At 38.9% G+C, this 24,207-nt stretch overlaps 1 protein-coding gene and 1 long non-coding RNA gene across 3 annotated transcripts; one reads left to right on the top strand and one right to left on the bottom strand.

Annotated features, from left to right (window-relative positions):
• Window positions 1–17,828: 17,828 nt before the first annotated feature.
• On the bottom strand, window positions 17,829–19,526 carry LOC130461639 (uncharacterized). Its single transcript, XM_056829795.1, has one exon. The coding sequence runs from the start codon at window positions 19,524–19,526 to the stop codon at window positions 17,829–17,831; it is 1,698 nt and encodes a 565-aa protein (XP_056685773.1).
• A 318-nt stretch (window positions 19,527–19,844) lies between these two features.
• On the top strand, window positions 19,845–22,784 carry LOC130460841 (uncharacterized). 2 transcript variants are annotated; one of them, XR_008921003.1, is made up of 4 exons: window positions 19,845–20,310; window positions 21,704–21,796; window positions 22,184–22,333; window positions 22,424–22,784. It is a non-coding gene; the product is annotated as an uncharacterized lncRNA (long non-coding RNA). The 2 variants fall into 2 exon arrangements; XR_008921002.1 differs by lacking the exon at window positions 19,845–20,310 and having other exon boundaries at window positions 21,340–21,796.
• Window positions 22,785–24,207: the final 1,423 nt, after the last annotated feature.

Here is a 24,207-nt window from a genome sequence, read left to right as displayed (position 1 = left end):
TTTTCTATCCTATTTGGGCCATACTAGTCACTTCATAACCTGCAAAACAGTACATATACAATATATACCATTCACCCATTCATTATCATGAATGGCCCACATAGCTGGTTAGTAAAACACATTATGCATCACGTAAACATTTGCAGCAATTAATCAAGGGCACCAATAATCTACCAATTATTCAGTCCTTATTAATTCTAATCAAGTTGTTTTAACCTTAAGGATTTGTAGACCTAATCAAGAGTTTATGACTAAAAAGCGCTCCCACTTAAACCAATAAATTCATATGCTTTACTAATTTTAAACATAAAAATGTATTTCTAGTCTAACCGGAAACATACAAATTTAATTAAAATTTAAAGCTCATATAAATTTATAATTGAATCCAAAAAGTTTAATTTAATTTCAGTCGTATTTAAATTAATTCATGATTTTAATTTTAGTAAAATAATTAGAATAAATAACATTTATTATAATTACAATATTCAAAATTAAAATCCAAGAAAATAATTTAAATTATTAATTTTAAAATTAATTAAAATTACGTGAACTGAAATTTTCAAATTAAACATTCAAAACGATCTAATCGTAACGCAAACACCCTACGCATTGCACGCCCATGGGCCGCTCGCACACAGCCATCGCTGGCCATGTGCGCGCAGCCCATGCGCTCGTCGCATAGCTGCTGCATTTCCATCGCAAGCCATCGCACGCTGCGCGCGCGCCAGCACTCGTCGCACGTGAGCCATCGCTCGCAGTGCGCGCGAGCCATCGCTCGCTGTGCGCGCGACATCGCTCGCTGGGCGCGCGACATCGCTCGCTGGGCGCGCGACATCGCTCGATGTGCGTGCGAGCCATCGCTCGCTGGGCGCGTGACATCGCTCGCTGGGCGCGCGACATCGCTCGCTGGGCGCGCGACATCGCTCGCTGGGCGCGCGACATCGCTCGCTGGGCGCGCGACATCGCTCGCTGTGCGTGCGAGCCATCGCTCGCTGGGCGCGCGACATCGCTCGCTGGGCGCGCGACATCGCTCGCTGGGCGCGCGACATCGCTCGCTGTGCGCGCGAGCAAAGCTGGGCGCAGCGCTCGTGGCACGCGAGCTTGCGCTCGCTGCGCGCGAGGCTGCGCGCTCTTGCGCGAGGCAGTGCGCGTTGTGGCGCAGCTCGCTTGCTGCCCACACGCGACTGCCTTGGCTCGCCCTTCGCCCATGCCCATTCGTCCATTGCTCGTGGTCCACGACACAAGGCAGGGCTGCTGCCTTGTGCACGTGCACCATGCCTTGCTCATTGCATTCGTGCCGCATGGGCGACGAGCTCCCTTGCTCGTCGTCGCATGCCCGCACTATACAACACCCCTTAAGGGTAACACGAAGCGTCCATTGCTTTGTGCGTGCAAGTTATATGAACGAATCGCATAAAAATTTAAAATTTATAAAATTAATGACAAATTAATAAATATTATTAATTTCATAATTTTAGGGCGAAAAATCGAAAATTTATTATTCAATTGATTTCCGATTTACATGGATTCAAGTCTAGGTCATAAAAATTTAAAATTTTATCATAAATTTACAATTTTTATGGTGGTTTTTAATCATAGGTTTCTAATTAAATTATAATTAATTATGAAAATCAAATTAATTCTAAATTATTCTAATTTTCAACAAATTAATCATAATTACAAATTAGATTGCATAATTAACAAGGCTAGGCATTCAAACTTGTTAAACATATACAGTAGGTCAATAAAAAATTCAAGATTTATCAACAAGAATCGCAAATATTTAATTTAACATCTTAAATTTACGAAATTTTGCATTCGAAAAACTAAAACCTTCGAAAAGTCATAGTTAGGCTTCGAATTTGAGAATTCTGGGTTCGGCAGAAAAATACTATTTTTGTCAAAATTTTAGAATGCCTTTTACATGCGAAATTGACACAAAAATCACTCGATTTGGATGAGTAACGAAGAAACTGCCGAAAAACTGCGTACGTATAATTAAATAAACGCAATTTGCAATTAATTAACAATTACGAAAATTAATCACCCATTTTAATTCTTGCAAATTTGTAATATTTAACCATGTTCATGCAATTTAGATTATGAAAATAATAAGGGGCTCGTGATACCACTGTTAGGTTATGATACATATGATATTACATAAATCATGCGGAAACAACCATTAACCCAGGATTACATATTATTTACACATAATCATATAGCATAATTTAGATGCATACTCTTTGTTGCGTGCCCTCCCTAGCTGCGCCCGAACCGAACCAGAACAAGTCTTTAGGACTCCAAGTGTCGTCCCTCCGTAGATAGTCCACAGCACGTCCGGATCCGCCTTAAGATTGACCAACTAGAATCGCCCTTAAGGTACTAGAATTTTCGGCACTTTTGAGCAAGATGTGTGGCTGAATTTTTCTCTCAAAAACTCACTTTGAATACTTTGAAACTCCGTTATAAATTGTGAACCCAGGCCACATATTTATAGGGGTATGGAAAGGGAATTGGAATCCTATTCAGATACAAATTGATTAAACCTAGAATCCTACAAGAACTCTAATTTAATTAATTTATCAAATAGAATTAGGAATTTAATCATTAACCGAACTCTGCACGTTTTAGGAAACGTGCACGAACACAAACACTTACACACGCACACACGGCAGCCACGATGGGCCGCCCATGCGTGCGCACGAGCAGCAGCCCACGCAGCGAGGCCTGCGCGAGCTGCAAGCCCACGCAGCTCCCGCGCGCGCTGCGCGCGCTGCCACGGCCTGCTGGGCCTGGCCTTGCGCTGGGCCTGGCGTGGCTGTTTGTGCGGCGCGCTTGGCTTGCTGGGCGATGGCCTGGCTTCGTGCTGGGCCTCGTCCGGCAGGCCTCGTCCGATGCTTATTCGTACGATACGCTTCCGATTAAATTTCCGATTCCGGAATTCATTTCCGATACGAACAATATTTAACATTTCCGATTCCGGAATTAATTTCCGTTTCGAACAAATATTTAATATTTCCGTTTCCGGAATTATTTTCCGATTCCGGTAATATTTCCGATTCTGACAATATTTCCGTTTCCGGCAATATTTCCGATTCTGGTAATATTTCCATTTCCGATAATATTTTTCGATACGTACCATGTTTCCGTTTCCGGCAACATCTACGACTTGGATAATATTTATATTTCCGATACGATCCATATTTCCGTTTCCGGTAATATCATCGTTTCCGGAGTATTCATTTCTTGCCTGTGACGATCTCAGCTCCCACTGAAACCAAGATCCGTCGATTCCGAATATCCATAGATAGAGTATTTAATGCCATTAAATACTTGATCCGTTTACGTACTATTTGTGTGACCCTACGGGTTCAGTCAAGAGTAAGCTGTGGATTAATATCATTAATTCCACTTGAACTGAAGCGGCCTCTAGCTAGGCATTCAGCTCACTTGATCTCACTGAATTATTAACTTGTTAATTAATACTGAACCGCATTTATTAGACTTAACATAGAATGCATATTTGGACCAAGGGCATTATTTCCTTCAAGAGGCCCATGGTTGTAAAACATTGGGGTTGAACATTTATCATATATGAAATGTATTTTCATATTCCATTTAATCTTGGTTTAGTATTAAATGATGAGTCCCTTCAATTTGACGAAATATTCAAGATAGATTGTCAGGACCAGTCCTGTGACTAAGAAATGTCTATCAAGTGAACTTGAATGTCAAAAGTTGAGAATGGTCCCTGGTCGGAGTTTTCTATAAAATTGGACGCATAGAAAAAATTAGAACGACTAGAATGCAAGATGACTAGTAGTTCTGTTTCTTGAACTATGTGGACATGGCAATGTCATAATCATTTGCATAGATACTTACTTTGGGAAGACTAGTATCGGACAAGACCTATGAAACTTTACTGTAAGAGATGAAAATCTGTCATAAGTAAATTTCATTAAAATTATTAGACACTAAATCCTCAATACCTGAGTGATTTGAGATTACTTGTTTGAGAACTGGTTGCTTTGACGTTGACCAACCGTCGCACCGTAAAAGGAGGCTATAAAGGCAACGCTCAGGTAATCACCTATCAAACGAAGTCTAATCTCAAGATCGCAAGATTGGGATTGTCCTCCCATAAATCGGGATGAGATGCTTAAAAGTTGTACAAGGCCACTCGGAGAGCTAGAAACTGTGAAATGCATGGCCGTGCTCGGATGAATCATAGGCTATGATTATCTGTTTATTTGATCAGTTGAACTCTGAAACCGAGGAACACCTCTGGACATAATAAGGATGACAACTCTTACCTTATGTTCAAGAGCAAGCATCGAGCGACAAAGGAATTAGGAAATGCACACTTGTCCCTAAGGACAAGTGGGAGACTGAAGGAAATAATGCCCTTGGTCCAAGTATGCATTCTATGTTAAGTCTAATAAATGCGGTTCAGTATTAATTAACAAGTTAATAATTCAGTGAGATCAAGTGAGCTGAATGCCTAGCTAGAGGCCGCTTCAGTTCAAGTGGAATTAATGATATTAATCCACAGCTTATTCTTGACTGAACCCGTAGGGTCACACAAATAGTACGTAAACGGATCAAGTATTTAATGGCATTAAATACTCCATCTATGGATATTCGGAATCGACGGATCTTGGTTTCAGTGGGAGCTGAGATCGTCACAGGCAAGAAATGAATACTCCGGAAACGATGATATTGCCGGAAACGGAAATATGGATCGTATCGGAAATATAAATATTATCCAAGTCGTAGATGTTGCCGGAAACGGAAACATGGTACGTAACGGAAATTATTATCGGAAATGGAAATATTGCCGGAATCGGAAATATTGCCGGAAACGGAAATATTGTCGGAAACGGAAATATTAAATATTTGTTCGAAACGGAAATTAATTCCGGAATCGGAAATATTAAATATTGTTCGTATCGGAAATAAATTCCGGAATCGGGAATTTAATCGAAAGCGTATCGTACGAATTAGCATCGGACGAGGCTCACTAGACGAAGGCCCAGCACGAAGCCAGGCCATCGCCCAGCAAGCCACACGCATCACCAACACACGCCAAAGCCTCGACCAGGCCCAGCGCAAGCGAGGCCCAGCCGAAGCCATGGGCGCGCGCGGACAGTAGCATGGGTCGAGCGCTGTGCGCTCAGCGTGGGCCGCAAGGCCTGCGCGGGTGTACGGTGCTCGTGCGATGCTCGTGTGCGAATCCTAAAGCTATCGGGATTCGATAAAAGATTAAATCCTAAGCCTATTAGATAAAGTTTATTTAAATAGAGTCCTAGCAGGATTCTAATTAAATAAATTAGTATCCTAATAGGATTACAATTCCTTTTCCATACCTCTATAAATAAAGGCCTAGGGTCATTATTTATACACAACTTTTCAAGTATTCAAAGCTAGGATTTTTAAGCAGAAAAATCAGCCATATCTCTTGCCCATTTAGCCGAAAATAAGTAGTACCTTAAGGGCGATTCTAGTTGGTCAATCTTAAGGCGGATCCGGACGTGCTGTGGACTATCTACGGAGGGACGACACTTGGAGTCCTAAAGACTTGTTCTTGTTCGGTTCGGGCGCAGCTAGGGAAGGCACGCAACAAAGAGTATGCATCTAAACTATGCTAAATGATTATGTGTAAATAATATGTTTTCCTGGCTTTATGGTTTTTCCGCATGATTTATGAATTGTCATATGTATCATAACCTCACAAAGACATCCCCCTAGAGGATGAGTCAGACAGAAGTATCCGAATAGGCAGAGGCCTAGGCTCGGGGCTTCGAATAGAGTTGATCCAGTTGCTGAGGGATCACAAAGACATCTTCGCGTGGTCGGCGGCCGACATGCCAGGGATAGATCCGAAGATGATCTGTCACAAGCTGGATATCAGTCCCGAAGCTCGGCCAATCAAACAGAAGAAAAGGAACTACTCCTCGGAGAAAAACAAAGCTATCGCCGAAGAGGTGAAGAAGCTACAAGAGGCAGGCTTCATCGAGCCATGCATGTACCCCAAGTGGTTGGCCAATGTGGTCATGGTCAAAAAAGCGAACGGCTCATGGCGCATGTGCGTCGATTTCACTGATCTGAACCGAGCCTGCCCAAAAGATTGCTATCCCCTCCGGAGGATAGATCAGCTAGTGGACTCAACCAGTGGCCATGCATTGCTGAGCTTCATGGACGCCTTTTCAGGGTACCACCAAGTGTTCATGCACCCCGACGATAGAGCGAAGACCGCCTTCATCACAAGCGCGGGAGTGTTCAACTACAGAATGATGCCCTTCGGATTGAAAAATGCCGGAGCCACCTACCAAAGACTAGTTGATCACGTCTTCGCCGATCAAAAGGGAAGGAACTGAAGGAAATAATGCCCTTGGTCCAAGTATGCATTCTATGTTAAGTCTAATAAATGCGGTTCAGTATTAATTAACAAGTTAATAATTCAGTGAGATCAAGTGAGCTGAATGCCTAGCTAGAGGCCGCTTCAGTTCAAGTGGAATTAATGATATTAATCCACAGCTTACTCTTGACTGAACCCGTAGGGTCACACAAATAGTACGTAAATGGATCAAGTATTTAATGGCATTAAATACTCTATCTATGGATATTCGGAATCGACGGATCTTGGTTTCAGTGGGAGCTGAGATCGTCACAAGCAAGAAATGAATACTCCGGAAACGATGATATTGCCGGAAACGGAAATATGGATCGTATCGGAAATATAAATATTATCCAAGTCGTAGATGTTGCCGGAAACGGAAACATGGTACGTATCGGAAAATATTATCGGAAATGGAAATATTGCCGGAATCGGAAATATTGCCGGAAACGGAAATATTGTCAGAATCGGAAATATTATCGGAATCGGAAAATAATTCCGGAAACGGAAATATTAAATATTTGTTCGAAACGGAAATTAATTCCGGAATCGGAAATATTAAATATTGTTCGTATCGGAAATGAATTCCGAAAACCGGGAATTTTATCGGAAGCGTATCGTACGAATAAGCATCGGACGAGGCCTGCCGGACGAAGGCCCAGCACGAAGCCAGGCCATCGCCCAGCAAGCAATGGCGCGCCACAACACAGCCCAAGGCTGCGGCAGGCCTACCGCAAGGCAGGCCCAGCGGGCAGCTTAGGCCATGGCAGCCTCGTGGGCTGCGGTAGCTCGCATGGGCTTCGTGGGCGTGTGGGCTGTGCGCGAGCATGGCCTGCATGCTTGCGGGTCATGCTCGTGTGTGTGTTTGTGTCCATGCATAATTCCTAAAACTATTAGGATTTGATGTATGATTAAATTCCTATTCCTATTAGGATTATTTAATTAAATAGAGTCCTTGTAGGATTCTAAGTTTAATTAAATCGTATCCTACTAGGATTCCAATTCCCTTTCCAAACCTCTATAAATAAGGGCCTAGGGTCATAATTTATAGGGACGATTGAAGTATTCAAAGGGTAAGTTTTTGAAATAAAAATCAGCCATACACTTGCAAACACTAGCCGAAATTCCTAGTAACCTTAAGGGCGATTCTAGTTGGTCTAACTTGAGGCGGATCCGGACGTACTGTGGACTATCTACGGAGGGACGACATTTGGAGTCCTAAAGACTTGTTCTTGTTCGGTTCGGGCGCAGCTAGGGAAGGCACGCTACAACATGTATGCATCTATTCTATGCTAAATGATTATGTGTAAATAATATGCTTTCCTGGCTTTATGGTTTTTCCGCATGATTTATGAATTGTCATATGTATCATAACCTAACAGGAACGTCGAAGTTTATGTGGACGATTCCATAGTAAAAAGCGTGAAGGAAGAAGATCACATCAAAGACTTGGCTGAAACCTTCGCCAACCTGAGGAAATACAACATGAAATTGAACCCGAAGAAATGTGTCTTCGGGGTAAAGTCAGGGAAATTCCTCGGATTCATGGTGAGCGAAAGGGGAATAGACGCGAACCCGGAAAAAGTCCAAGCTGCGCTAGATTTACCCGAGCCGAAGACAAAGAGGGACGTGCAAAGGCTAACAGGCAGGTTAGCCGCACTGTCGAGATTCATATCGAAAGCTTCGGATAAAGGGGCACCCTTCTTCAAAGCTCTCAAACCTAAGACCCTCCCAGGAGGAGAAGCAGAACCCATCAAAAAGAAAGGCGTCCCGAGGAAAGTGGACCCCGAGTTGACATGGGAACAAGAGCAAAGAGACGCATTCCAGCAACTCAGGGCTCACTTAGCTCAACTGCCGACGCTAGCCAGGCCAAAGGAAGGGGAAACTCTGTACTTGTACGTCGCAGTCAGCCCCGGAACCGTAAGCGCAGTGCTCCTCCGAGAGGAGGAAAAGAAGCAACAGCCAATCTATTTTACCAGCCGAACCTTGACAGACGCCGAAACTCGGTACCCGCTCATTGAGAAAGTAACATACGCGGTGGTGGTAGCAGCTCGGAAACTGAGACCCTATTTCGACTCCCATCAAATAGTGGTGCTAACTGACCAACCACTGGAGAAAGTGCTAGACAAAATAGAGAGATCGGGAAGATTGGCTGCATGGGCTTTCGAGCTATCTGAGTTCGGGATCAAGTATCAGCCAAGGACGGCCATCAAAGCGCAAGCGCTCGCAGACTTCTTGGCCGAATGCTCATATCAGGAAATGCTAGATGACACCAAAAAGACATGGGAGGTCTACACTGACGGATCTTCCACTGTGAACGGCTCGGGAGCCGGAGTAGTACTGATACCCCCAGTGGGAAAGAGCATAGAGTACGCCCTAAAGTTCGGTTTCAAAGCAACCAACAACGAGGCCGAATACGAGGCCACAATCGCAGGAATAGAGCTGTGCTTATCTCTGGAAGCCGAACATGTTTGTCTCAAGACTGATTCTCAGCTCGTAGCCAACCAGATCCGAGGGGAGTATGAGACCAAATGGCCAAGCATGACAGCTTACCTAGCAAAAATCAAATCCTTAACGTCAAAGTTAAGATCCTTCGAAGTCATACTCATCCCCCGAGGTCAGAACGCACAAGCAGATGCACTATCCAAACTTGCAAGCTCAACGCTCACCAACCTAAACAGGTTAGTCCATGTGGAAGTACACCAAGAAAGAAGCGTTGACATGCCACCCCCCACAGTGTGCAATGTGCGTCCAGAACCGAGCTGGATGGACGCAGTCCACTACTACAAAATAGGCTTATAGCAACGCCCTTTTATGCAACAGTTTCAATGGCGTTGCTATATCATACTTATTGCAACAGTTAAATAATTATTAATTTGAGTAGACTTTAACTTTAGAAAAGTGTTACTATAGAAAATCTATTGCAACAGTTGTATAATTTAATTATTTATTGCAACAGATTTTATTTATATAATATTTTGATGAAATATTGCAACGGTTTTTTTTGTCAAATATCTAAACAACATTAAAAATTAAAAATCAAAAATTAAAAATGCTGAAAAGTTTTTGGAACTTTTTGTTGAGCGCTAATTATTTTTGGTTTCCCTCCTTCAATCCCAAACCCTTACGTTTCACCCCAAAGTCCCAAACCCTTCTGTTTCACCCAAAGCCTTCGTCTCTTTCGTTGCTTCGTTCTTCTTCTCTGTTCTCTTCCACCTGATTCGTTCTTGTCAATCCTCTCCATCATCCGAAGCCAGGCGAATTGGATATTAGCGTTTCTGAATTAAGAATTGGGTCCTTTGCATCGAAGAAAAGTAGAAACCCGCAAATTGCTTTTGTGAATTGGCTAGAAGGACATACAAGGTAAGTTTGTATATATTTCATCGAATTTTGTCTTAAATTTCAGAATTATGCTGCTTAATTAACTGGTTAAAATTGGAATTTTTTTGTGTGGTTTTGAGTCTGTTTCTTCATTCGGGAATTCTGTTGATTTTTATTATGTGCGTATGATTTATTTACAATTTGTTTTTGTTGATTCCACAATATCAATCAACTGTATTATCGATCGATGGTTATTTTTGGATGATTTTATTCTGAATTTTGGTACTTTCCGCTGTAATTTATTTGTTCTTTAATGTCTCCTTCTTCGTTTTCTGAACTTGTTCCTCTGTATTCTTACTTCTGTGTATGCAGTTGCATCTATTTCTCTTCTAAATGCAAGTTTGTTTCCTATGAGTTCTTAATCTTAAAATTTCTAATACTAAATGCTACTGCACTATGCTTCAAATTCGGTGTTTCCCTTTTTAGAGTCACATACCTGATTAGTAATGCCACGAGCAAATAACTTCACATATGATGCTGCTAGTTTTTTTTTTTTGGGTGCTTGGGTGTTGCTGGTGCGTGGCTGATGGTTTCGTTCTATTCAGGTGTTGGGTGCTAGCTCTTTGATGATGTGTTGTTGTTGGTATAGTCTGATGGATAGGTATGGTAACTGCTGTGTTTTGTGTAGTTGGTTGGGGTTCTGCTGCTTCTGCAGACTGTGCTGTTCTTGCTAGGTTGTGTGTGTTTTGCAGCTGGTTGGGTGTAGCTGTGGTTCTGGGTCTGGGTTTGATGTTGCACTGTTGTTGGGTCTGGTTCTAATGTAGCTGTTGGGTATGCTACTTAACACTTGTTTGTTTGTTCAACTTGATATGTTCTTCTTGTAAGTTGGGTTGCTGTCCTAGTTGGTTGTTATTGAACTATCCATATCTAAGTGAAACAACTACTCTGTATTTTCAAATGTTGGTGTGCAATATTTTGACATCAATAGAAACTATTATTGCTTAGTTTTTTTCCAATCTGATTGCCAGCAGCTTGAATGCGGGGGATATATTTAGGACACGGTTGGGAGAACATGACTGTCTTGGCTACTGTTATCTATTAATTGAAAAGAGTAACTGAGTTGTGATGTAGACAAAGAGAGAAAAGCTCACTTGGGGAATTGCTTTTATTGCAATGTTTTTGTGTATCGTGTATGTTGTTAAGGATACTAATTAATTAATTCCAAGTAAAACCATAGTGTCGATTCCCTATTTTACTTATTTATGACTCTGTTCTTGTTTTTATATGCTCGATCAATATCATACTCTCTAATTCAACAATAATGATTCTGAACTTGGTTTTTGGTACTTGTTATTTTGGAATTGATTTTTTGATTTTGAAATTCTGCTATTAAGCAGCCCTTCCGTTAAGCTGGTGCAGACTGAGCACATTTTGACTGCTGTTGGTTTTGGGCAAAAATTCTCTTGGAATCAAAGGTACTTCCACTCATTGATTTGTGCTTTCTTTATTGGGTTTTTGACTAACTTTATCGTTTTGATTATTTTTTGGTTTGTTGTAACTGAAATTACTTGTTATTTAAATTGGTTGTAACTTAAGTTACTCGTTATTTTTGCCCATAATTATTTTGGTATCTATGTTGAAGTTGATGTTTTGAATTGATTCCCTATTCTACTTCTTATGCCCTTTTCCTGTTTTTGTATGCTCTAGATCTCTTGACTTTTTATAGACTTTTTTGTGATCTATAGACTTTTTTTTGTGTAATTTAGGCATTGTCGTTGTGAAATATATTTAACAATGGATCAAAATTGGATGAACTTCCCTAGAGGGTCAGAAGGTTTTAAAGCTGCTTTGAATATTTTTCTTGATGGTTATTTTGCAAAGGATGCTATTGGAGGACAAACCTTTTGCCCTTGTAAAAAGTGTTCTAGGCGTTTTTGCCATTCTAGAGACGTCATTTATGATCATTTGATTGTTGACGGATTTGTAAAGGGATTCAGGGAGTGGGTCGTTCAAAGGGAAGCATCTTCATCTACAAGTAACGATATGTCTGGAATTAATGATCAAAATACATATGATGATATCGATGGTTTATTACATGATACTTTTATTGAGGTGGAAGAAGGTTTAGATGGAGATCAAGGTGTTCCAAGTGAGCCAAATGAGGAGGCTAGAAAGTTTTATAAGCTAGTAGAAGAAGGGAAGCAAGAGCTTTATCCGGGTTGTAAAACTTTCTCAATGTTATCCTTCATAATCCGTTTATTTCTCTTCCAGGTCCTTAATGGCTTAAGCAATGCGGCCTTTGGGGATCTCTTAGAGTTATTAAGAGAGGCGTTTCCTATGGCTCGACTTCCAAAATCCTATAACGAATCTAAGAATATAATCAAGGATTTGGGTCTTGATTATAAAAAGATACATGCTTGTCCCAACGATTGCATTCTTTACAGGAAGGAGTATGAAGGAGCTGATGTTTGTCCCAAGTGTGAAACATCAAGGTGGAAGTCTAAGAACGTCCCTGCAAAGGTTTTGAGGCATTTTCCTTTGAAGCCTAGACTCCAAAGACTTTTCATGTGTTCTAAAACAGCGGAGTCAATGGTTTGGCATGATAAAGAGCGAACAAAAGATGAAAAAATTAGACATCCAGCAGATGCACAATCTTGGAAGGACTTTGATGAGACGTATCCTGACTTTAAAAAGGAACCAAGAAATGTTCGACTAGCTCTTGCCAGCGATGGATTTAATCCATTTCGAACTATGAGTGTTGCTCATAGCACATGGCCTGTTGTGTTGATTAATTATAACCTTCCACCCTGGTTTTCTATGAAACCTGAATATTTTATGCTGTCTTTGTTAATTTCGGGCCCTAAGTCTCCTGGAAATGACATAGATGTTTATTTGCAACCGTTGATTGATGAACTGAAGGAATTATGGGAGTATGGGGTTGAGACATATGATGCATTTAAAAAGCAATCATTTCAATTGCATGCTGCTTTAATGGGGACGATAAATGATTTCCCGGCTTACGCTATGTTATCTGGATGGTCTACTAAAGGAAATTATGCATGTCCTAATTGTAACCATGATGTGACACCGAAATATTTGCCTCACAGCAAAAAAAATTGTTATATGGACACCCGTAGGCTTCTTGATGCAAGTCATCCATGGCGAAAGGATAAGAAATCATTTAATGGAGAAACAGAGGATAGGTGTGGACCTTCTCCGTTATCAGGCACTGACCTAGTAAATGAGTTAGAGAACTTTGTAAATGATTTCGGGAAACCAAAGAAAGGTGGAGGAAGTAAAGGTCCATGGAAAAAGAAACCAGCTTTTCTTCAATTGTCATATTGGCCTAATATCAAATGTCGTCATAATCTTGACGTCATGCATATTGAGAAAAATGTTTTTGACAATATTGTTGGCACGTTGTTAGACATTCCAGGAAAGTCTAAGGACCACAACAATGCGCGTCTTGATTTAGTGGCCCTTGGCCTAAAGCCACATCTCCACCCTTATCTTTCTGATGATGGCAACCACATGTTATTTCCACCGGCACCTTATACAATGGGTAATGAAGAGAAGGATTTGTTCCTTAAAGTTATTAAAGAAACAAAGTTACCTTCTGGGTATGCATCGAATATAGGGAGATGTGTACAAGTTAAAGAAAGAAAGTTTGCTAGTTACAAAACTCATGATGCACACGTTGTGCTTCATCACTTGCTTCAAGTTGCTGTTAGAAAAACATTGCCAAAAACTGTAGCAGTACCTTTGATTAGATTGGGTAATTTTTTTCGGGGTATATGTAGTAAAATTGTCGATCTTAAAGAATTAGACAGATTAGCATCTGAAGTGGTTGATGTAATTTGTCAATTCGAAATGATATTTCCTCCTGCTTTCTTTGATATTATGATGCATTTACCCGTTCATTTAGTAGAGGAAATCAAATTTGGTGGACCTGTGCAATATCGATGGATGTACTTTATTGAGAGGTATCTTGGTAGGTTGAAGTCATATGTCCGAAATAGGAGTAACCCCGAAGGAAGCATAGCAGAAGGGTATATGATGGAAGAATGCTTGACTTTTATTTCTCGATATTTACGTGAAGGTGTAAACACTAGACTGGACAGAAGATGTGCTAGGAATTTCGGGGTGGCTGATAGGGATGAGGAATCATCTATTTTTCCTAAGATAGGATATCCTCCTGGAGGAAAAGGGAAAAGAAAAGGGAAGGGATTTACTTTGGATTTTCAAAGTTTGAAGCAAGCTCATAGATATATCATCTTCAATTGCGGCGATGTTACAGTGGAAACTTATATCAAGTAAGATGTTATAAATATTTTTTATTTACTTCATTTTTATTTTAATAATGACTTACACATTTTTTTTCTTCAAATTTAGAGAACACCAAACTTGGGTGAATAGCCAGGGTCGAAAGCGTAGATGGGATACCGCACAAAGTCATAGTAGAGATTTTATTGTTTGGTTTCAGGAAAAGGTTCAAATGGAACAAGTTAATGGTGACATTTTTTGGTTGTCTAAGGGTCCTAATCCTAAGGCCAGGAGGTACACTGGATATTGTATTAATGGTTATAAGTTTTACACAAGAGAGCGCGACTCAAGAGTAAAGACGCAAAACAGCGGAGTCACTTTAACAGCCTTGACTTCAAGTTTTGCTAGCTCAAGGGACCGAAATCCTGTAGATGGAGATGTTACCTACTATGGTGTTATAGAAGAAATTATTGAATTAGACTTTTGGTCTCAATTCAGTGTTGTGTTATTTAAGTGTGATTGGTTCCTTGGTGATGTCGATGAGTGTGGGCTTACATATGTCAATTTCAAGAAGAAATGTTCCAAAGATGATCCTTTTGTATTGGCTTCTCAAGTTCAACAAGTTTACTTCTCCCAAGATCCAGTTGAAAATGATATTCAGTATGTTATGCAGGATGTTCCAAGAGATCTTTTTGATTTTGAGGAAGAGCTTAATAAGGAAACATATTGGGAGATCCTGTTGATTTCAATTGTAATGGCATGCCTCATGTTGATGCAAATGATATTCATGCAAGAGCCGGTGGTGAAGTACGATCTATAAACATAAGTGATTTGTTAGATGTTCCGGCCGAGCCTGAAGTTGACTCTGACCATGATGATACGGATTGGGATTGGATGCTTGCTATTGAGGATATCCCGATTCCTGAGTCATAGGGGTTACCTAAGGATAACCAATCCAATCAGTTTTAGTTTCTTTAATATACTTTTTATATACTTTTTTGGTAATATTTGGATAAGGGAATGCGTTTGAACCTTTTAATTTTTGTTGTTGAAGATACCCCAAAGATGAGTTTGAACCTTTTGATGTTCCTGGTCTGCTTAGTTCTATTTTTTGTGCTTAGGTTATTTTTAGTGCTTAGTTTTATTTTTTCAGCTTCTTTGTTGAGTAATGTTCTGCCTACTTATAACCTTAAATGTTGACTTTGTGTGTTTTGTTCCAAAATCGACCATGCTGGCTGCTGTTTTCTGATTTGTTGTTTATTCCGAGTTCTTCGGTTCTGGTAGTCAGGTCCGCCTGCTTACTTAGTTCCGCTTTTTTGTGGTGGTTAGTTATAATGTACTACTAATGTACTGATGTGTTTTGATATTGTTTGTATAGCTTTTAGGCTAGCTTGCAACTTGGTTTTGTTATTGTTTGTATAGGTTTTAGGCTAGCTTGCAACTTGGTTTTGTTATTGCTTCCAAATTTATCAATCGAGTACAATAGCAGCACATCCATAAACTTAATGCAGCAGCAATTCTAATGATCATTTACATTTTCTTCTCAAATGCCCCTGTTCTAATTTAACCCTGATGCTTCCCCCTTTCCATTATATCATGAAAACAAAAAAAATTATCATTTTGTTTGGAATTTTTTGTTAAAAAGGTCACAGTATTTTGTGGATTTCCTGAAAATTAGTAGGCAATCTACCTCAAATATTAGTTGGAACTTAGAAGGCTGACAATCAAGGCATTCCAACAGCATGACAGACTTAGACCTAGTAACTTTGGAAACTTGTAGAATAGATATGCTGCAGACACCAACTACTCAATTGCCCTGCTGAAAATCTATCATGGACTTTTTTAGTTCGTTTTTGCATCTTCTCCTGGAGTACACTAGTATTGCACTGAAAATTAAATTCTAATACTTCTTGTGCTGTGGTTTCTAATATTCAAAAATTCTAATAACACTAGTATAGCACTGAAAATTAAATTCTAATGTCTAGTTTCTTTTCTTCTTTCTTTATGCACTGTAATTAGTGCGTTGTATTTCTGTGGTAATATTACAGTCTCTGTGGCTGTCTTGAATTTTGAGATTTCTGATTTGTCTCTCTTTTGTGAAATATTCAGAGATTTTATTATATTCTGCTTGTGTCATGTCGTCAAACCATTGTTCTAAAAGGTTTACTTATTTTTCCAATATGGATGCCTACAATTCGTTTATTTTCTTTTCATCCCTCGAACTAATCTTTTGAATATTTGTTTGTTTTTGTTTGCATTATTGCAGTAGAAAATGGCAAAGAATGGAAACCAAAAAGCTGACAGAAGCTCAACTACAACTGCATTAGCACCGTATGAGAAAATAAGGTCCATGACCATAGAAAAGAATGCCCAAAAATTTAGAGACCTCGGGTTATTTGATATTGCTCAACAAATGCGGGATAAAAATAAACGTTTTGCAAAAGGAAAGGAGAATGTCAATTGTAACCAAGATGATCAAGACTATGTACCTGAAAATGATCATGACTCTAATGATGATGAGGTGGAGATTTCTCGAGTGAAAAAGGTGGCAACTGAAGCCACAACCAATTCCGCAGCAAAATCTATACCAAAAAAGGTTTTACTTTCCAATTATCATTCTTCTTTTTTGTGTCTAGTGTTCTGAATTTCTGAATTTTGTTCTACTTGGTTCTGTTTTTTCTTGGTTCTGTTTTGTGCTTGGTTCTTTTACTGAATCACTTATTGGAGATCGCCTTAGTTGCTATCTCCATGTACCTCTCAAAGCTGAATATGGCTCCAAGTCAAGACATTAGACACTGCAGTTAGACCGCCAAAATCTGACAACAATTACAGATGAAATTCTATGTCAATTTTATAACAAAACAGACATAGTGTCTGCTAAAAATTAACCTGATCAAACACTTTAACAACTGAACAAGTTACAGACGTGCCCAGACATTTAGCCAATGTTCTACTCCGTATTATTTAACATCACCTAACACCTTGTATAAGCATGTCATTGCAAGGAACCCAAATAGGCCTCCCATCAGGTTACCCCTATTACTGATATACTGTATTTTCTTCCTTTCTGATCTGATTTCCAGCAGTCATTCACATGAAAATGGATGTTGATAACTTTCTAGTTTGTGCATTAAGTGATGGTGCATGCCTGCCTTCAATTCCATGTTTCAAGAATTTTACAAATATAAAAGGTGATGCAAATGATGGCATATACATTTATGATTACGTGAAATTTTAAAAGAAAATTAAATGCAAATGTATTTTAAGTAAGTGCCTTTATTCAATGATTGGCAACTAAAACAAACAAGACTTAGGATTAGTAATCACCACTTGGAAGCAGAGTTACCTGGTTCGTGGTTCGCTTCGGTACGGGGTACGGGTTCGGGTTCGCGGTTCGCGGGTAGCTGATTTTCGGTTCGTGAGAGGTTTATGGGATTTTTTTTTGTTTGTGTGTGTGTGTGTGTGTTTTAGTGTCATTCAAATTGAGGCCTAAATTCTTAAGTACTCGTACAACCAGAACTAGCTGATCTGTGCAGACTGCAGAGTCTGACTTTTAGTAATTTTCTAAGTATGGGATATTGATCAAACATTTAATAATTAATACTGATGCTCAAAAATAAGTCAACTAAATAAAATTCAATAGATAAAAAACTAAAAACAAAGAAGATTAAACAAACAAAGAAGTTTAAATACTCTACTGCATAAACATTAAACAAACAAAGTACTTAAAAAACAAAGAACGTTAAACAAACTAAGAAGTAATTAAAAAGCAAAGATCCTCTACTGCCATGAATTCTAAACAACAAAGAACTCTACTGCATGAACATTAAACAAACAAATAATTCTACTACTGCATCTGTTTCTTCCCCTTCCCCTTTGCCTTCTGACTTTTTATTTCACTTGCTTCCACCTTTATTCTTTTATATGGGTTATCTATTATCGTGAGATCCTCTTCATCTTCAACATTTGAATCCAATCCAGCCCATCTCATGTCTTCTAATTCAGCAGGTGAGTCTTCAAGACAAGAATTTTCAGGATCAATATCCCATTTTCTAGAGGGACCTTGCTTGTAACTTTCAGAGAACCTAGACAAAAGACGAAGATTAGAATGGATGTAAACTAACTTATCTGCCGTTGAACAATTTAATCTGTTTCTTTTCAAGCTATGAACAAGCCCGAATGTACTCCAAGCCCTCTCTGCCGAAGAGCTACTAATGGGTTGAGCTGACACCTTCTTAGCCACCTCTGCCAATTCGGGAGTTTGTGATCCATACATAGACCACCAATCAATAGCTTCCATGGTGACAGCATCCATTTGGGCTTGTGGCAGTGAGTATATCCCTTTCTTCAACTGAAATTCAGTAAATTGATCACGTAACTTTTTTTCTTCATATTTGTCTTCAGTTATTTTCCCAAATGCTTCCATACAACCCATAACCACCTCTTTATCAAGATTAGGAGCCCTTCTAGTATACCCCCCAGGAGCAGGAGATTCTAAGTAAATCTTGTCATAAAAACGAGGTGAAAGAGCAAAACCTAAACAATGGAGAGGAATGGTCATCTTATCCCACCTTGTTACCAATATTGTTTCTACTTTAGCAAACTCAGAGACATATTTGCTATCCCTCATAATATCTTTTATTTCACCAATCATGTTATCCATTCTCTCATATATTTCCCCCATCTTAGGACCATCACCATCACAGAACTTCAGTAATTTGTAAAGTGGTTTGGTGAAACTTACAATTTCTTGAGCTTCACTCCAAAAATGTGGATCTTGAATAGTTCTTGTTATCAATTCACCCATAGCTCTTGTATCTGCATCTTGTCTCTTCAACCACTCTCTACATGCCTTGAAAATAATAGTAGTTTCAAGTGCCTCTCTACAAGAGAGTAACCTCTTCAACATTATGTAGTGACTGCCAAATCTGGTCTTTGCTACCTTCAATAAAATTCTAGTTGAACGAGCTTTAAACAATGCTAACAAGTATTTATGACTAGTGAAAAAATTCACCACTTCTTTTCCACATTTGTAAGTGCCTCGCATCCAATCAAAAGCAGCAGCAAGATCTTTAAATACCAAGTTCAAAGTATGACATACACATGGAGACCAGAATATGTGTTTGTGTACCTTTTCTATTTCTCTTCCAGCAGCTATGCAGTTCTTAGCATTGTCTGTCACCTTCCCTGTTTTCTCCACCGCATTGAATACTCCAGCATACATAAACATGGCACCTCTACTGTTTGTTGCAATGACATTGATAAGTTGATCACTTTTGCAATTAGACCAACCATCCGAGACAACAGATACACCATGAGTGTACCAAGTATCTTTTACTGGAGCCAAATCTTTTTCGACGCTCCTCTTACATTCATCAAGCAAAGTGGTACGTGCTTTCTCAAATGATGGTGATTTGTAACCTTTTGGAGCATTATTAATAGCATGTACCATCTCTTGCCACTGAGGGCTTCTTAGACAATTAAAAGCTATGGCATTTGCACAAATACACCTCATGATTTTCAAATCAACTGTTGCCCTTTCCATGGTCCCAAATGCTATTTCAAGTGGGGATCTGCTAGGAGTTGGTGTTGTATGTTACTACTACAAAAGGCGTGGAATCTCGACGCAAGGTCCTCGACACCGTGGTAAACTGTCATTGCAAAATACCAGTCCGCGCTATTTCTCGACGCTTTCCCTCGTCTACTGAAATTCTCGACAAGGAAAAGCGTCGAGATATTGTAAATATCACATGACAAGCACGTGATCCACTAAATTGGCAGCATGTTTTCCTTAACTCCCTTGATTCATTATTTGGGAAAAGGCAAAACCGTCCTAGTAAACCCTAACATTCGTTACTCGTTTCTCACTCACCGTATCTCCGCTACCTTTGTTGAAGAAATCCCCAAATTATCATTTCTCACAGATCTACTATCAATGGCTTGCAAGTTCTTAGACCTCCTGATTGGGTTTCTACGAGGTTTATATTTATATCTCTCCTCTCCAATTCTAGGTTTAAATTTGTGTATTTAGGGTTTGCTTTTCCATTCGGATGAATTTTCGGCTCAACAAATATGGGTAGTTAGATTTCTATTACAATTCTGATTTATTTTATTCAATGTTTGTTATGTGAAGGATCTAACAGAGGCAGCTGCGGAAACTCCTATTGAGTTTTAGGTTTTTTGATTTCCCTAAAACCTGTTTTTTGTGTTGAGTCGGTGTTAAATTGATGAAATCCCGCATTTAACTGCCAATCAGGGGTTGATGATCGATTACCTAGGTTCATAATAGACCTCTCCATCTCTAGAATCAAAGTTGCATGTCACTTCAGGTATTTTCTTCTCTCTTCTTTCAATTTCGGATTATTTTCCGTTTTCTGGGTAGAGGTTAGTTTATTGTTTTTACTTAATTGTTAAAAGATTTATAAGTAGTTTGCAGGCTTTAAAATTTTAGCAAATGGCATTGTCTTCCTTTTAAATGTAATTTACTCGTATTACTTGCAAAAAAGTTTCATTGAATTTGAAGGCTTCTTCTTGCTGAATATATATTATTATATCTCAATCCTTGAATCTATAGACCATATAAATGAAAATTATTGGCAAATTTCTCTAGTTATAAATTTAGACTTGAGTATAATATTATCTATTTTCTGAGGTACCAGGTCTATTGCATTGAGTTGCTTTCATTTTGGATAGTTTAGAGCATCAATGGTTAGGACTCCATGTAATACCTTTAGCAGCCTTATGTTCTTATCTAAGAATCAACTTAGCAGCTTGTTTCTTACTCACGACTGTATAGTTCGAAGTATCTAGAGCTCTATAAATATGTACTCCAGATCATATAATCATCTCTTGTCTCACTACTATAACTGGCATGTTTTCTCGACTCTTCACCCTCGACACTTCACTTGACCCGCCAGGATTAAAATAACAATTATTTTAGCGCCTATTGGCCATGACTTTCAGTAATCCCCACTAATTTATTGTATAACCTTTTTATTAAGGTGCTTTGTTGATGTTAACCTTTTTCCACTAGTGAACCATAGAATATCCACAGTGAAAAAGTTAAAGGTTGTAGGGAGTGAACCAAATCTAAGCCATTAAACAATCTAGGAATTCTTTTCGAAACTAAACTTCAGGAAGCAAGGAAGTTGATTCACATTGGTTTAGTCCTAGTCTCCTAGAATGCTATAAAAGAGCATTAAACACCAAAATATATATAAAAACAATCTCATTTTTGTCATTTCTAAACCAGCCAAAAGGGCATAAGAAACTTAGCAGCCACAATAGCAAAGACCCTGAATCCAATGACCACAAAACAATCAGCTCAGCTGCCAAAATTATCATGGGATACTGAAAAAAGCAATATGTTGTTACCATCTAATTTAAGCATACTACTGCGATTGAGGGATTCTGAAAGAGGAGGCATTTTTTGGACATCTATGATCATGTTCTCCCAAATAGAATGAACAGATGCACAACCTTGATGCTCATAATGTTAATGTCAGACCGCTTTGCCATCTTGTTGAGGAAATAATCCACCGTGCTACCCAAACAGATTGAAGCGCCTTCACTGGCACGCGTAGAAATCATTTGTATGATTTCACTTAATTATATATTTATTTTTTTGGGTGCAAACTTAATAATATTTTTAAAAGTCTTATGTTGTTCCTATTGACCCTTGCATGCTTACTGATAACCACATGTGTTTTGATCTCTGTATAGAGTAAGAGGGAAGGAGAAGGGAGCAGACTTACCCTAAATGGTCTTGAAGAAATTCCTTATTTGCCACTAATTGTTAAACGCTTATCGCCTGAGGTATTTATCAGTTGTACCTTCTTCCAGACGTGCTACATCCCTGAAAAACAGCTTAGTATAAGATCATACTATTCTGTTGTTACAGATTAACTTAAACATGAATCTGGTGCTTCTTGGATTTACTTTGACTCTAGCCATATTATACATGCTAGCTATTACGGAGTATTATCTATTGCTACTATTAAATTTACAAGGGGACTGCATTGTCAACATTGTTTTTCCAACTTCTTATCACATTTCTTCATGCCTTCTTCTTTTGGCAGTGCACTTAGGCATCAAGAAACTCCTTCCCGAGGAGGGTTAAAAATGAAGTTGTTCAAAAAAACTGCAAGTATTATGCTGTTGGTGCATAAAATTTTAATTATTGACATAGGTTGTTTGATGCAGATTAGGCTGTTGAATTGAAGTTTCAATTATAGTCGTGCTACGACTGTAGGTGTTAGACTTTGTTCTTGGTAGAAGAAGCTTAACTTCCATTGGATCCTTACAACATACCATGGAGCATAGGAGGGTGCACCGTGTTTACGAATCCAACAAGTGAGTTATCTATCGTAATCTGATACTTGCTTTAAGCCACTACTTTATGATCTCATTCATTTGGTCATCTCTACTACTGACATTTACCAGGACACATGAGGTGGCGAGCTTTGCTTGAAAAAACCCTACAGGATTCCATTCCCGTGAAGGGTTGGATTGGGGTTGTTTGAAAAATTTCGCCAAGTTGAACTTAATGAGACCTTACTATTTCGAGGGGAAAGCAGAGTACATAGAAATTTTGAGGAATAGTATGTCAAGGCAATCAAAGAGATCAACAATGTTGTCATTATCAGTAGCTTAATGGTTCATGTACTCGTTGCCTCGTTGGTTGTATTGGATCCGGAAAACTTATTACTTTGAATATTGTACTAGTATGATTTTTATGACTAACTATTTAAAGTGTACAGATATTGATCTATGTTACACAATAAAATATTTCCTTTTGCTTCAATTATGTTTTTTTTGTAATACTTAGTAGAAAAATAGAAATATCTTTTTTTAGTGTGACGTTTTATTGATCGATCTTGTATATATATATATATATATATATATATATATATATATATATATATATATATATATATATATATATATATATATATATATATATATATATATATATATATATATATATATATATATATATATATATATATGCGCGATACAGGAATAGGTGGGAAAAAAAAGCTTATACAAAAAAATCTTGTGGCGTCTAAGCTGAAGAAAACATGACGCGAAAAAGCGTCGAGGACATTGATTAAGAAAAGATAGGCTGAAGAAAACATGGACGACAAAAAGCGTCTAGGACATTGATTAGGAAAAGACCTGTGGACGCATACAAGCGTCTAGGCTGAAGAAATTATGGACGCCAAAAAGCGTCGAGGATAATGATTAGGAAAAGGGTGGGGCAAAGCGGGAAAATCTTGTGGACGGCGAAAAGAGTCGAGGTTGTCGACGCTGAAGGATGAAAGTGGACGCCAAAAAGCGTCCCCGTGCACGACGCCAAAAAGCGTCGAGAATATTCTCGACTTTAATTTTCTCGACGCTTCCTTAAAGCGTCGAGGGCTAATTTATCGACGCTTTTTAGCGTCGAAAAATGGTCCAAAAAGCGTCTCCAAAAGGCGGGATTTGTAGTAGTGAGGATTGAGTTCTTCAATCTTGCTAACACTTGCCCCGAACTTTCTGCATCTTTAACTTTCTGCATCACCTTTCTATATGCATCACGGTTGTTCAGCAGTGCAGAACAACGTTTAACGTCTGCTTTTATGCCGGGGCGCGATCCAAAAATATGGACATGCATTCTGGTATAGGAGCTTTTATGTGTTTCCTTGCAATGGTTGCAAGTCCACCACTTTGAACCTCCTGGATTCTTGCCTTCTACTTTTCTTGACAGGATTGTGATTTCACCATTTAACAAAGGCAGATAACTACGGCTTGTGTTTTTCACCTCCTGTTGTGGTGGAGGCGTTACTTCATCCCCAGAATCATCATCTTCACTTTCGAATCCCATGGCATCATCATTGTAAAGTATGGGATATTGATCTTCTTCTTCTTCTACTGGTTGTTGACTGACTTTCTTTTTCCCAAAAGCCATGTTAATTTGTAGAATATATTACAGACTTATGTAATCTGTATTACAAAGAAAGAGGAATTAGGTAGAAGCGTCTATATTGGTGTGCCTATATTGTTTATGGTTGATTCATTATATACCGTGAGAGTTGTGTAGTTTCCTTAAACCTTTGGAGTGAAATCAGTCAATCAGATCACCAGGCTTTCTTTTTTTTCCAAATCTGCCGATGATAAGAGTCCTAATTTCTTCAAATGGTTGTTTATATTATGTAAAGATTTAGGTGCAAAGATTTATTCCTTCTTTT

The sequence above is a fragment of the Spinacia oleracea genome, chromosome 5 (genome assembly GCF_020520425.1).
Source record: "Spinacia oleracea cultivar Varoflay chromosome 5, BTI_SOV_V1, whole genome shotgun sequence".
Taxonomy (NCBI): Eukaryota; Viridiplantae; Streptophyta; class Magnoliopsida; order Caryophyllales; family Amaranthaceae; genus Spinacia; species Spinacia oleracea.
This window is presented reverse-complemented; position numbering and strand designations above follow the sequence as displayed.

Excerpts from the sequence above, each read along its gene's own strand:
- LOC130461639 (XM_056829795.1), bottom strand. The coding sequence starts at position 19,526 with ATGGAAAGGGCAACAGTTGATTTGAAAATCATGAGGTGTATTTGTGCA.